Genomic DNA, 13,269 nt, shown 5'->3' with positions numbered 1-13,269 from the left:
AGGATTTTTCACACTTTTCTAGAACCCTCTTGTTATGCATTCTTTTGGACAGATTTTGCAGTTTTTGACCTCAATTGCCTGATAAAAGACTACCTGGTCAAGCTCAATAGGTTACATTCTCAGTTGGATGTATTGGCATTTACTGGCACAGCTTTCATTGCTAAAAGCAGTTGCACACCTGAGAGATCTGTGGCAAATTAGAATATACTCCTCACCAGAGGATTTTATAAAAAAAGGCATAAATCACTCTTTTCCCCCGAGTAGCATATTATTCAGTACTATTTGCTGATGGATGGGGGTAAAATTACATGGTCTTAGAAGTTTCACCTAAGCTGGGGTAAGTTGTCTCTGCTTTTAATAAAGACAGAATATGCCTAGTCTTTCAGCTGATATCAATGTTATGTTTATGATGTTCCTGGAAAGTCATCAAGAGAAACAAATAAGGATCGTAGCTCCGCCTAGTGGCGAACAATAGAAGAAAAAATTGATATCCGTATGACTGTTCGTTTATATAGAATTATAGTATTTGGAAATGCAAAAGATCCTATTCTCTAAAGATACTATCTCTGTGGGAGTCTCATTCCTGGTTCTTAGCTCCTTAGCATAAAACTAGCAAAATTCCCTTTGCTCTTTAGGGATTTTTGGCCTCTGAGGATAGTGGTAGCAGGTTAAAGTGTGAACTGTGGGCACAGGGCACAAACATTGTAATAGTATAATAAACAAACAGGAACCAATGTCCCCAAAACTAAGACTCTTCTAAAAGTCCACCACTACAAATACAAGGTAATTCCAAACAAATGGTACAACATTTGTGGTGTGTGGTAATAGAAAGGTTTCATTGGCACTCGCTAAAACAACAAGGAGTCTGATGGCATCTTAAAGACTAACAGATTTATTTGGGCATAAGCTTTCGTGGGTAAAAACCTCACTGGGGTTGACCTGCATAATTTATCTGTACCTTTACTACTCATGAGTAATGTCACCATCCCAAAGTCATGCTGACAGTATCTGTTTACCGTCATGACCCATTTTATGTGTCTGTGATACATTATTTCATTTATTATTTATATTTCAGTATATAGGAAGTACATATTATATATAGTATATATTACAGCCATATAGGAAGACACTAGTTAGAAGAGCTTTTAATTGAAAAATGTTGACTTGATGCTAAAAACTTTTACTCAGAAAAGCATCATCTGGCAAAATTATTGATATGAGGAAGAATTTCAGGATCAGCTCTTAGTTTTGTATTATGATTTGTACTGGAATCCTTCAGGAAAATAGATGTTATGATATAACCTATTATTCTGGTTATTGCTTTTAATTTAGTCTCATAGAAATAAGTGGTCAAAAAGACATTTTAGGCCATCTAGCCTGCTCTGCTGATGCAGGACAGTTGCCACAGTATATTCCCTAGTGTTCCATCTAGAGTAGTTTTCATTAATTTTAAATGGACATTCATTATGTTCCATGTGACACTGAAACTGCATCAGGTTAAGAAAATGTTTTTATGTTAACATTGAAGGAAAAGATACTATGCAGCTTGTTCAAGCATTTTTTTAATCATCTGCTACCACTGGAGTGCAGTACAGCTGTTTTATTATATGAAATAATTTTTTATATGAGCTATTTGAAAATCACCATTATTCTCTATTAGGACCTTTTGATACAAAGAGAATTATATGACTAATTGCTTGGGTTTCCTTTTACTCTTCTGTCAGATGGGGGGAATCTTCTCCTCCTTTCTGATAATTTCACAATAAGGGGATTCCAAAAATATTATGGGTAGGGATAGGAAAGTTATATTATTTTCCTCTGGGAACCAGTCCAGTTAGATGCACCCTGGGCATCAGTCCTGGACACCCCATGCAACAAATCTCGAGGACTGATACACATGTATGTTGTACTGTCCCTCTGCTCCCCCAGTCCATTCCATTCTCTTGAGCCAATTGGAGATTAAAATGAATGAAAATCCTCTTATCGGTGCACTACAGAGATCTGGAGTTTTCTCCTGTTGGCTCACAGGAACAGAGCTGGCAAGGGGACGGCAGGGAAGACATGACATGCACGTGCCTATCTATGATGTTGTTAGTTGGAAAGTTCCCCAGCAGAGCAACTGGGGAGCTTTTACTGTTGCAGTCCTCATGCTGAACGGGTGGTAATTTTCTTTCTCAGAGAGGTGCTTTGCAAGAGGAAACGTAATTTCCTGGGCCTGTCAGCCATGACATATTGAAATCTTGGCTGTATCTGTAGCATTGCAGCTGTGTACTAGGGTTCCAGGTCTGTGTCCTGACCACCTCCTTCACTCCCTGGGGCAGCAGGGGCTGGGAGTGCTGCAGAACAACATGCTTGATTCTTTAGAAGGAGTAAACGCCTCAAGTCGTTTCTTCGTAGTTGACTCCTATAGCCAAAATGCTAGGCCAAAGAAGGGTTCATGGCCTGGCCTCCTCATCCCAAAGGTGGGGAGCTGGGGTCATTGGAATAAGGTGCCTGACAGGGAGAACACAGAGACTCTTGGAAGCTCACGCAAATATAAGTCCTTAAAATCTAAGCGATACAGAAAAGGAAAGAGTGAAATGTTAATTAGCACTTGTGAAGCAAATAGACACAGGAATTGTGTGTGTCGTGTGTGTATTGTATGCATACTGCACAATGTTGTGTAATAGCCAGGAAGTCCAGGTAGAACACATCTTTAATATTGCAGAGTATACTAGGAATGGCTTAGTATTCCATTGATTTCAGTGGATGACTGCAGCAGAGCAGATACAGTGGAGGACCTGCAGTGAAAGGGTTTAAAGGATAAATGTGGGATTTATCAAATATTACCTATTAAATGATAGGCCTATTGGGAAATTTAGCTTCCTGGATGATAGAGATTAAAAAGGATTTATTGTTTTGTCAATTCTAAAAGGATTAGGTTTGAATTGACTTCTCAAAGCATGTTTACCAAGCTGATCAATACTCCATTTTAGATTTATCTACTTCAGCTTAAAATAGACAAAAAGATGCTTGCTCCAGGCTCTAGATATCCTGACAAAATATACCTTATAAGAACAGGAAATAGAAAAACTCTGAAACACCAGCAGATTTCACACAAAAAAAACCCAGCCGCTGAGAACATAACAAAACCCACCTGGCCCTTCAGGTCCCCAAAAACCTCCATTCTCTAAGCAGCCAGTTGAAAAGAAGCATTTTACAGCTTACCCTCAAGGTCAGCAGATGCGAACTATTTCAGATCAAAGCTTAGGGGTCTTCTACGAAGAATGTCCTCTCAACAGTCCCATTCTAATAAGCTAGCAAAGATCCAGCTTGAATGCCTTTGTAGTCTGCAACTATGGCAGTATTGCAAGGGGAAAAAGTAAGTCTCTCAAATAGGCAAGGCTCAAACCAATTAGGCCTTTATAGGTTATAACCAACTATTTACATTCCATCCAAAGCCAACAAGCAGACAATGCAATTCAGGAAGCACCAGTGTCACACAACAGTGCCCTTGCATATCATTGGCAGCAGCAAGGAGTAGCAGATTTGGCCCCTCTGGCCCTCCCTCATGACATGTGGAGTGATGAGGCCAAAACTGAGCGATTGGCACACAGGGTCAGGGGGCCAAATCAGAGTGAGCACACTGGGCAGTGGGCCAGCCAGTGCTGCTCCTTCTTGCTGCTTCCATGGGGCTGGCTCCTATACCAGAGCTCCCCCCAGGGGCCTGTCCAGCCTTGTCCCACTTCCAGAAGCCTGTGTCCTCTCCCTCTCAAGGATGGGGAATGACACTGCACCTGGTGGGCCGGGCTGGAAGGTGGGAGCTGAGCATGATGCAGACTTGGTGGGCTAGATGCTGGGGCCAGTGGCAGCAGTGCGGATGGCTCCACAGGGATTACTGGTGCATACCATGTCAATTTCTGGAGGCACCCCTGGTGTCACATACTCATGGTGAGCTACATCACTTAACAAGTGGATCCACCATATTCTATATTAGCTTCAGCTTTTGAATGGATGTAAGGTGTAGCCCCAACCCATATAGAACTTACAACAGTCATCCTATCTAGAAATGACAAAGGCATAGATTATAGTGCCAAGGCTGGCTTTGAAGACACAGTCAGAGTTCTAGTCAATGTTCTTTGATTATCTAAAAGCAGATAGGAACCTGACAAGAGTCACACTTTAGTAACAAATGATGGATACATACTCTCAATCAAAGGGTCAGATATAATCTTTGTTATATGATCTGGTTGTCTCCGTGGGCCAGCCATTGCCACCTCAGTTTTATCTGGTTTGAGTCTCAATCAGTTTGCTCTTATTCATGCTTCAGTCTCACCCAGTAACTGAGAAATAGATTCAACTGCACCCTAGACAGGATGAAATGGAGATGAGGGTCCTGATTTAGAAAAGCATCCCTGTTCAGGACAGTCCATAAACCTGTGCTTAAAGTTAAGCATTGGCTTAATTGCTGTCCTGAATAGGGCTAGACTCGGACTTTACTCCATCAAGGCCATAGAGCTGGAAATCATTAGTATATTGAAAGCATTTCAGTCCATGCCTCTTCACTAACCCTCCTAATGGCCTCATGCACATTGAACAAGATATATGAGGTGACAGAGAGGAAGCCTGTGCCACCCCATGTGAGGGAAGAGCAATTGCCTAACAGTGGGTGCACGAAGCTAGCACAGGGCAGCTCTGTCTAAACCCAGTTTGGTCTTCACGTGAGTTAACAAAACCTCATAATTAACTGTAGCAAAGACTGCTGGCAAATTTGACAATATCAATATGGACACCCTGTCCTTATCCACTGCCTGAAGGCCATTGACCAATGTAAATATAATAGGCAAAGCCCAGAATAACAAGGGTTTAGGAAGTCAGAGGCATCAAGACTCTGAGTTGTCTTGCTGCAACCTTTTCCATAATCTCAAACAAACATTAACAATTAGATACAGTCACTAATTACAGATTATCAGCATCTAGAGCTGGATTTTGATCAGAGGATATACACGTGCTTCCTTAAGAGCACTTGGTCCTCTGTTCTCTTCAAGATTGCATTGGCCATCTCCTCTAGCAAGGGACCAGTATTTCCCTACTGGCTGTCACTAGCTAGGAATAAGACTAAAGTGCAGGTTGTGGAATGAAGTTTCCCCAGCATATTACTGAGCAACACTGCACAAAACTCAAGCAGAAAACACTGAACATTTGTCCCCTCTATATATTACTGTGATTTTATAGATGCAGATGTTTTGGTCTGAATACTGTAAATTTTATCCACAGTGATGCAAGATTTCCACACTCCAGGAAGGATTCTCTTCAGCCAAAGAATAAACATAACTTAGATTTACCAGGCTATCCACCACCTTAAAGAAATCAGCTGATCGTTATTTTGTGAATGCTAGATTAGCAGCAAATAAATGTTTCTTTGCCATCCACACAGCCAACTCCTAGCACAATACTTCTGCCTTAGCATAGGATGATTGTGAATTCATTCTTCTGTTTTCTTGAAAGATTTTATTTTAAATAACGTATATTGATTATGCAAAATGTGTTAGGTGCTGACTTTTACAACATGAAGACAATGTTATCTTTCCATATTGAATTTACAATCTATGCCGCCAAATGTACCAAAAACTATAAGTACAGCGGTTCAAAGATGTCGTATTACTAGCAGTAAGAAAGATTTAGAACTGTTAACGACAGATCTCCTACACTGTCAACCTTTCAAGGAAAACACAATTTTTGTTCACCCTCCAACTTTGCCTTACTTTTTCTAGGCCACCCAGAGATCTTTCCATTAGTTTTCACTGAAAAGACACAGGAAATTTTAAATTGTCGAATTAATGAAGATATCACAGAAGAAAAACCTTACAAACTTCTGAAAAAAGAGGACATAATTCAGGATATGAAGACAAGAGCTGCAGTCTCCGATTTCCACCCAGTCAAAAAAATAGTCCTAGTACGTAACCCCTTTTTTTCTAACTTTAAAACTTAAAACCCTCATACCATGTACTTTCAGTGGTAAGGCCCATCCTCATCTGTCCATCTGTGAATACTCTAGGAAAACGTATTTTCATTACAATTTTTCATATTCATATATAAGCCTTAAAAAGAAATGTAAAAGGGAATAAATAGTATAATACAAAATAGAAATAAGTCTAGTTATGCCTCTGGATATGTCCTTGCAATTTTCATTGAAGTCAATGAGAATTGTACACACACATGTGAGGGCAAAACAGCCCTCTGTACTTGTAAATTTTTACAAATTCTGACCCTGATCATCCACCACTAAAGTTAATGATAAATTTGCCATTGACTTAGAATCATAGAATCATAGAATCATAGAATATCAGAGTTGGAAGGGACCTCAAGAGGTCATCTAGTCCAACCCCCTGCTCAAAGCAGGACCAATTCCCAGCTAAATCATCCCAGCCAGGGCTTTGTCAAGCCGGGCCTTAAAAACCTCCAAGGAAGGAGACTCCACCACCTCCCTAGGTAACGCATTCCAGTGTTTCACCACCCTCCTAGTGAAATAGTTTTTCCTGATATCCAACCTGGACCTCCCCCACTGCAACTTGAGACCATTGCTCCTTGTTCTGTCATCTGCCACCACTGAGAACAGCCGAGCTCCATCCTCTTTGGAACCCCCCTTCAGGTAGTTGAAGGCTGCTATCAAATCCCCCCTCATTCTTCTCTTCTGGAGACTAAACAATCCCAGTTCTCTCAGCCTCTCCTCATAAGTCATGTGCTCCAGACCCCTAATCATTTTTGTTGCCCTCCGCTGGACTCTTTCCAATTTTTCCACATCCTTCTTGTAGTGTGGGGACCAAAACTGGACACAGTATTCCAGATGAGGCCTCACCAATGTCGAATAAAGGGGAACGATCACGTTCCTCGATCTGCTGGCAATGCCCCTACTTATACAGCCCAAAATGCCGTTAGCCTTCTTGGCAACAAGAGCACACTGTTGACTCATATCCAGCTTCTCGTCCACTGTGACCCCTAGGTCCTTTTCAGCAGAACTGCTACCTAGCCATTCGGTCCCTAGTCTGTAGCAGTGCATGGGATTCTTCCGTCCTAAGTGCAGGACTCTGCACTTGTCCTTGTTGAACCTCATCAGGTTTTTTTCTGCCCAATCCTCTAATTTGTCTAGGTCCCTCTGTATCCGATCCCTACCCTCTAGTGTATCTACCACGCCTCCTAGTTTAGTGTCATCTGCAAACTTGCTGAGAGTGCAGTCCACACCATCCTCCAGATCATTAATAAAGATATTAAACAAAACCGGCCCCAGGACCGACCCTTGGGGCACTCCACTTGAAACCGGCTGCCAACTAGACATGGAGCCATTGATCACTACCCGTTGAGCCCGACGATCTAGCCAGCTTTCTATCCACCTTACAGTCCATTCATCCAGCCCATACTTCTTTAACTTGGTGGCAAGAATACTGTGGGAGACAGTATCAAAAGCTTTGCTAAAGTCAAGAAATAACACATCCACTGCTTTCCCCTCATCCACAGAGCCAGTTATCTCATCATAGAAGGCAATTAGGTTAGTCAGGCACGACTTCCCCTTCGTGAATCCATGCTGACTGTTCCTGATCACTTTCCTCTCCTCTAAATGTTTCATAATTGATTCCTTGAGGACCTGCTCCATGATTTTTCCAGGGACTGAGGTGAGGCTGACTGGCCTGTAGTTCCCCGGATCCTCCTTCTTCCCTTTTTTAAAGATGGGCACTACATTAGCCTTTTTCCAGTCATCTGGGACCTCCCCCGATCGCCATGAGTTTTCAAAAATAATGGCTAATGGCTCTGCAATCTCACCCGCCAACTCCTTTAGCACCCTCGGATGCAGCGCATCCGGCCCCATGGACTTGTGCACGTCCAGTTTTTCTAAATAGTCCCGAACCACTTCTTTCTCCACAGAGGGTTGGCCACCTTCTCCCCATGCTGTACTGCCCAGTGCAGCAATCTGGGAGCTGACCTTGTGCGTGAAGACAGAGGCAAAAAAATCATTGAGTACATTAGCTTTTTCCACATCCTCGGTCACTAGGTTGCCTCCCTCATTCAGTAAGGGGCCCACACTTTCCTTGATTTTCTTCTTGTTGCTAACATACCTGAAGAAACCCTTCTTGTTACTCTTAACATCTCTTGCTAACTGCAACTCCAAGTGTGATTTGGCCTTCCTGATTTCACTCCTGCACGCCTGAGCAATATTTTTATACTCCTCCCTGGTCATTTGTCCAATCTTCCACTCCTTATAAGCCTCTTTTTTGCGTTTAAGATCAGCAAGGATTTCACTGTTTAGCCAAGCTGGTCGCCTGCCATATTTACTATTCTTTCTACACATCGGGATGGTTTGTTCCTGCAACCTCAATAAGGATTCTTTAAAATACAGCCAGCTCTCCTGGACCCCTTTGCCCTTCATGTTATTCTCCCAGGGGATCCTGCCCATCTGTTCCCTGAGGGAGTCAAAGTCTGCTTTTCTGAAGTCCAGGGTCCGTATTCTGCTGCTCTCCTTTCTTCCTTGTGTCAGGATCCTGAACTCGACCATCTCATGGTCACTGCCTCCCAGGTTCCCATCCACTTTTGCTTCCCCTACTAGTTCTTCCCTGTTTGTGAGCAGCAGGTCAAGAAAAGCTTTGCCCCTAGTTGGTTCCTCCAGCACTTGCACCAGGAAATTGTCCCCTACACTTTCCAAAAATTTCCTGGATTGCCTGTGCACCGCTGTATTGCTCTCCCAGCAGATATCAGGGTGATTAAAGTCTCCCATGAGAACCAGGGCCTGTGATCTAGCAACTTCTGCTAGTTGCCAGAAGAAAGCCTCGTCCACCTTGTCCCCCTGGTCTGGTGGTCTATAGCAGACTCCAACCACGACATCACCCTTGTTGCTCACACTTCTCAACTTTATCCAGAGACTCTCAGGTTTTTCTGCAGTATCATACCGGAGCTCTGAGCAGTCATACTCCTCTCTTACATACAACGCAACTCCCCCACCTTTTCTGCCCTGCCTGTCCTTCCTGAACAGTTTATATCCATCCATGACAGTACTCCAGTCATGTGAGTTATCCCACCAAGTCTCTGTTATTCCAATCACATCATAGTTCCCTGACTGTGCCAGGACTTCCAGTTCTCCCTGCTTGTTTCCCAGGCTTCTTGCATTTGTGTATAGGCACTTAAGATAACTCAACGATCGTCCCTCTTTCTCAGCATGAGACAGGAGTCCTCCCCTGTTGCGCTCTCCTGCTTGTGCTTCCTCCCAGGATCCCATTTCCCCACTTACCTCAGGGCTTTGGTCTCCTTCCCCCGGTGAACCTAGTTTAAAGCCCTCCTCACTAGGTTAGCCAGCCTGCTGGCGAAGATGCTCTTCCCTCTCTTCGTTAGGTGGAGCCCGTCTCTGCCTAGCACTCCTTCTTGGAACACCATCCCATGGTCGAAGATGAGCATAGGATCAAGCTTTTTTTTGTACATTACTTGCTTTCTACTTTCCACTAAATAGCTACAGTTCTTTGAATTTAAGAATTATTTTTTCTTCGGGATTGTGTTTTCTCGTATTGATTACTTAAATATCTAATTCACAATTTTACAGATCTTAGATTAATATATCAGTTGTAATTGGAAGTTGAATGCATGAAACCTTTCTGTTCTTATTCATGCAGGAATATCCAGGGGAAGAACTTCTGATAGTTTTAGATACAGAGTTCAAATATGGACAGAACTTTTATCTTGTTGCAACTGAAGAGGCCAAGGAAAGCTTTTTAAATGTAAGAAAATCCAAACACACCTTCACATTATTCCACATACTTAAAATAACTCACAGTGCTACAGTCACACACACACACACACACTTTGAGATCTGTATTTAGGGTGACCAGACAGCAAGTGTGAAAAATTGGGACAGAGGGTAGGGGGGAATATGAGTCTATATAAGAAAAAGCCCCAAATATCAGGATTGTCCCTATAAAATGGGACATCTGGTCACCCTATCTGTATTGTCTCTTCTTCTCTTTCTCTTTGATTCCCATCCATCAGCTCACCAGCAACAAAGGGGCCGAATGAAGTTTTTCCATCACTTTGTATCAGCTTCACAGCCTCATTCATCACTGTGTTTATCCAATACATCCTCAGTTTTCCTTGCTTTCTAGATGCTTGCACTCTGGTACATATCACCTCATTTGGCATCCTATCTGGGTCCATTCTTGACTCATGTTCAAACCATTATAGTTGTCTTTCTTGGCTCTTCTGTAACAGCATTATTTCTTGCCCTAGCCATGTTCTTAGCACGTAATTTTTTATTTTCTGCAGTCTTGAATCTCTCAGTATTCCCCTCTGCTAGTTCATTTCTACAGTCAATCTCCTATGTTCATCAGCTTTCCTCATACATCAACATTCCGATCCATACTGCAATATCAGTACAATTGTCTCATATACACTGCTTTTAATTTTTATTGAAATGACTTAGCCTTCCAGATCTTACAGAGTTTTAGGAATGCAATAGTGGCTAGTCTGATTCTTCTTTTTATGTCATTGATACAGATCTTCTTCAATGACATGAAAAGAAGATCTGTATTGAACACACTTATAAATAAAGCACTCTAATTGCAAGAATTTTACACTTTAAGTTAGTCTTAACGTGCAAAATATACCTATAATTTATACTGAAAAAGAGTTTGGGTGAAATCCCAACTCCATTGTCAATGGGATTTTTGGCATTGACTTGATTGATGTCAAGATTACCATTTCTCATAAAACTGGTAATCACACATGCAAAATCTCTAGTTTTCCAGATTAGACACATTTCAGTAAGAGATTATAATTAATGATCTAAAGACTCTTTAAAGGAAGAATATCAACAAATTGTACTTAGAAAATATATTTTTGAATGCAAAACATTAAAGGAAAACATTAACCTTGTAATTGAAAGTCACATTTGGTTTTGATTTTTTTCCCTACTGTTGTTACAAGGAGCACATAAAATTATTATAACTGAAAGATTAGAGAAAACTGCTTATTTTCATTGCAAACATTTTTATATAGTCATTTAGACTCTGCTTTTGCAAATATTTGTACACATGATTTCAGTAGGCCTGTTTATTTGCCTGAGGTTATTAACATGCTTAAGTGTTTGCAGGACTGGAACCTTAATTAGTTAGGTCTCAATTCTGCAATGCACTGGAGCACCACTGTATGGACCCCTGTGACCTTCCAAGTGCAGTACACTGCAGGTTGAGGGCCTTAGTCATTTTCTCCTTTTGTTCCTGTGTGTCTGTCACACAGCAGCAGGGGAGGGGAAAAAAGCATTTTAATAGAAAATAAAATAGTGATTGTACATAAGAACAGCCATACTGTGTCAGACCAAAGGTCCATCTACCCCAGTATCCTGTCTTCCAACAGTGGCCAGTGCCAGGTGCTTTAGAGGGAATTAACAGAACAGGTATCAGAACAGGGAGTGGATGGGTCTTTACACAAAGTAAAACTTATTTCCCCATGCTAATTTCCCCCCCTACTGTTACTCACACCTTCTTGTCAACTGTTGGAAATGGGCCATCCTGATTATCACTACAAAGGTTTGTTTTTCTCCTGCTGATAATAGCCCACCTTAACTAATTACCCTTGTTATAGTCAGTATGGCAACACCCATTTTTTCATGTCCTCTGTGTATATATATCTTCCTACTGTATTTTCCACTGCATGCATCCGATGAAGTGAGTTTTAGCTCATGGAAGCTTATGCTCAAATAAATTTGTTAGTCTCTAAGGTGCCACAAGTACTCCTCGTTCTTCTTGCTGATGCAGACTAACACGGCTACCACTCTGAAAGGTATCATCAAGTGATTCATACCCTGTTGCCCATTACCAGCTTCTGGCAAACAGAGGCTAGGGACACCATTCCTGCCCATCCTGGCTAATAGCCATTGATGGACGTATCCTCCATGAATTTATCTAGTTATTTTTTGAACCCTGTTATAGCCTTGGCCTTCACAACATCCTCTGGGTAAGAGTTGCACATGTTGACTGTGCGTTGTGTGAAGAAATACTTCCTTTTGTTTGTTTTAAACCTGCTGCCTGTTAATTTCATTTGATGGACCCCTAGTTCTTGTGTTATGAAAAGGAGTAAATGACACTTGCTTATTTATTTTCTCCACACCACTCATGATTTAATAGATCTCTATCATATTGCCCCTTAGTTGTCTCTTTTCCAAGATGCACAGTTCCAGTCTTATTAATCTCTCCTCATATGGAATCTGTTCCATCCCCCTAATCATTTTTGTTGCTCTTTTCTGTACCTTTTCCAATTCCAATACATCTTTTTTGAGAAAGGCAACCACATCTGCACACAGTATTCAAGATGTGGGCATACCATGGATTTATATAGAGGCAATATGATATTTTCTGTCTTATTATCTATCCCTTTCCTAATGATTTCCAACATTCTGTTAGCTAGTTACAAGGGACTCAGGAGCAGGTGGAGTACATGAAACTACTTTAAATTCCTTTTTAAATACTGACTTCCTTTCAAATTGACAGTGTCTGTTCAGTATTTATTGGAAAATTCATTGCTAAAAGGACAGGGCCTAATCCTCCAAATCCTTACTCCTGTGAGTAGCCGGATTGACTACATTGAGACTATTTGTGTGAATAAGAATTGGCAACACTGAATTTTTTATCTACATTTAAATAAGATATTTATGTTTATATATGAAAAACTATAAATAAATTATTTGCAATTACTTTGTCTTATAGCCTCCAGAGGCAGTTGAAGAAGAGGGAGAGACTAAAGAAGGAACGACAGAGGAATACTTTTATAAGCCTCCTGTCCGCAAACCTTGGGTCTCCCTTGGCAGTGAAAAGGAAATTGAAGAAGAATCAGTTAATGAATCTGTTAGAAAGGTCAGAAATTATAGATGTCATTCAATCAAAGTCATATTCTCACACAAATTCTCTGATAAAAGAAAATTAAAGAAATTCTTTAAATGAACAGAAGGCAGAAAATTTAGAGGTATGCCTGAAATTCTTGTGGTCATCCCAGTTTTGTCTGTGATCTTGTCAGATACCACAGCAAAGGAGAGTTGGAACTAGCTAGACCTCTAAGAAAAACTGAAAGTGCTGTAGGAAGAGATTCTGATGTTTTCCTTTTCCATTTAAGTCCATACATGATCCAGTGCCCTGCCTGTAATGAAGGCACTCTGCTGCTGGAGATGTAAAACAGAAGTCATGGCCACTTGTGGACATTAAGCATCCCCATCACCATTTGTAAGGTTTGAGGTGGTAGTTTTGATATCTTTGCCAAATAATT

At 41.3% G+C, this 13,269-nt stretch overlaps 2 protein-coding genes across 4 annotated transcripts in view; one reads left to right on the top strand and one right to left on the bottom strand.

The window, feature by feature from the left end:
* Positions 1–13,269, bottom strand: part of MCOLN3 (mucolipin TRP cation channel 3) — an 83,176-nt gene that overhangs the window by 40,642 nt on the left and 29,265 nt on the right. The window lies entirely within an intron of this gene.
* The window catches only part of DNAI3 (dynein axonemal intermediate chain 3), a 43,488-nt gene that overhangs the window by 3,821 nt on the left and 26,398 nt on the right, over positions 1–13,269 (top strand). The window contains exons 3-5 of the mRNA XM_054038453.1: positions 5,754–5,935; positions 9,633–9,737; positions 12,717–12,863. Of these exons, the coding sequence (XP_053894428.1) occupies positions 5,754–5,935; positions 9,633–9,737; positions 12,717–12,863 (434 nt within the window). The remainder of the gene's footprint in view (positions 1–5,753; positions 5,936–9,632; positions 9,738–12,716; positions 12,864–13,269) is intronic.

This window comes from Malaclemys terrapin, chromosome 8, assembly GCF_027887155.1.
Source record: "Malaclemys terrapin pileata isolate rMalTer1 chromosome 8, rMalTer1.hap1, whole genome shotgun sequence".
Classification (NCBI taxonomy): domain Eukaryota; kingdom Metazoa; phylum Chordata; order Testudines; family Emydidae; genus Malaclemys; species Malaclemys terrapin.
The sequence above is the reverse complement of the archived record's forward strand: the minus strand, read 5'-3'. Positions and strand labels throughout refer to the sequence as shown.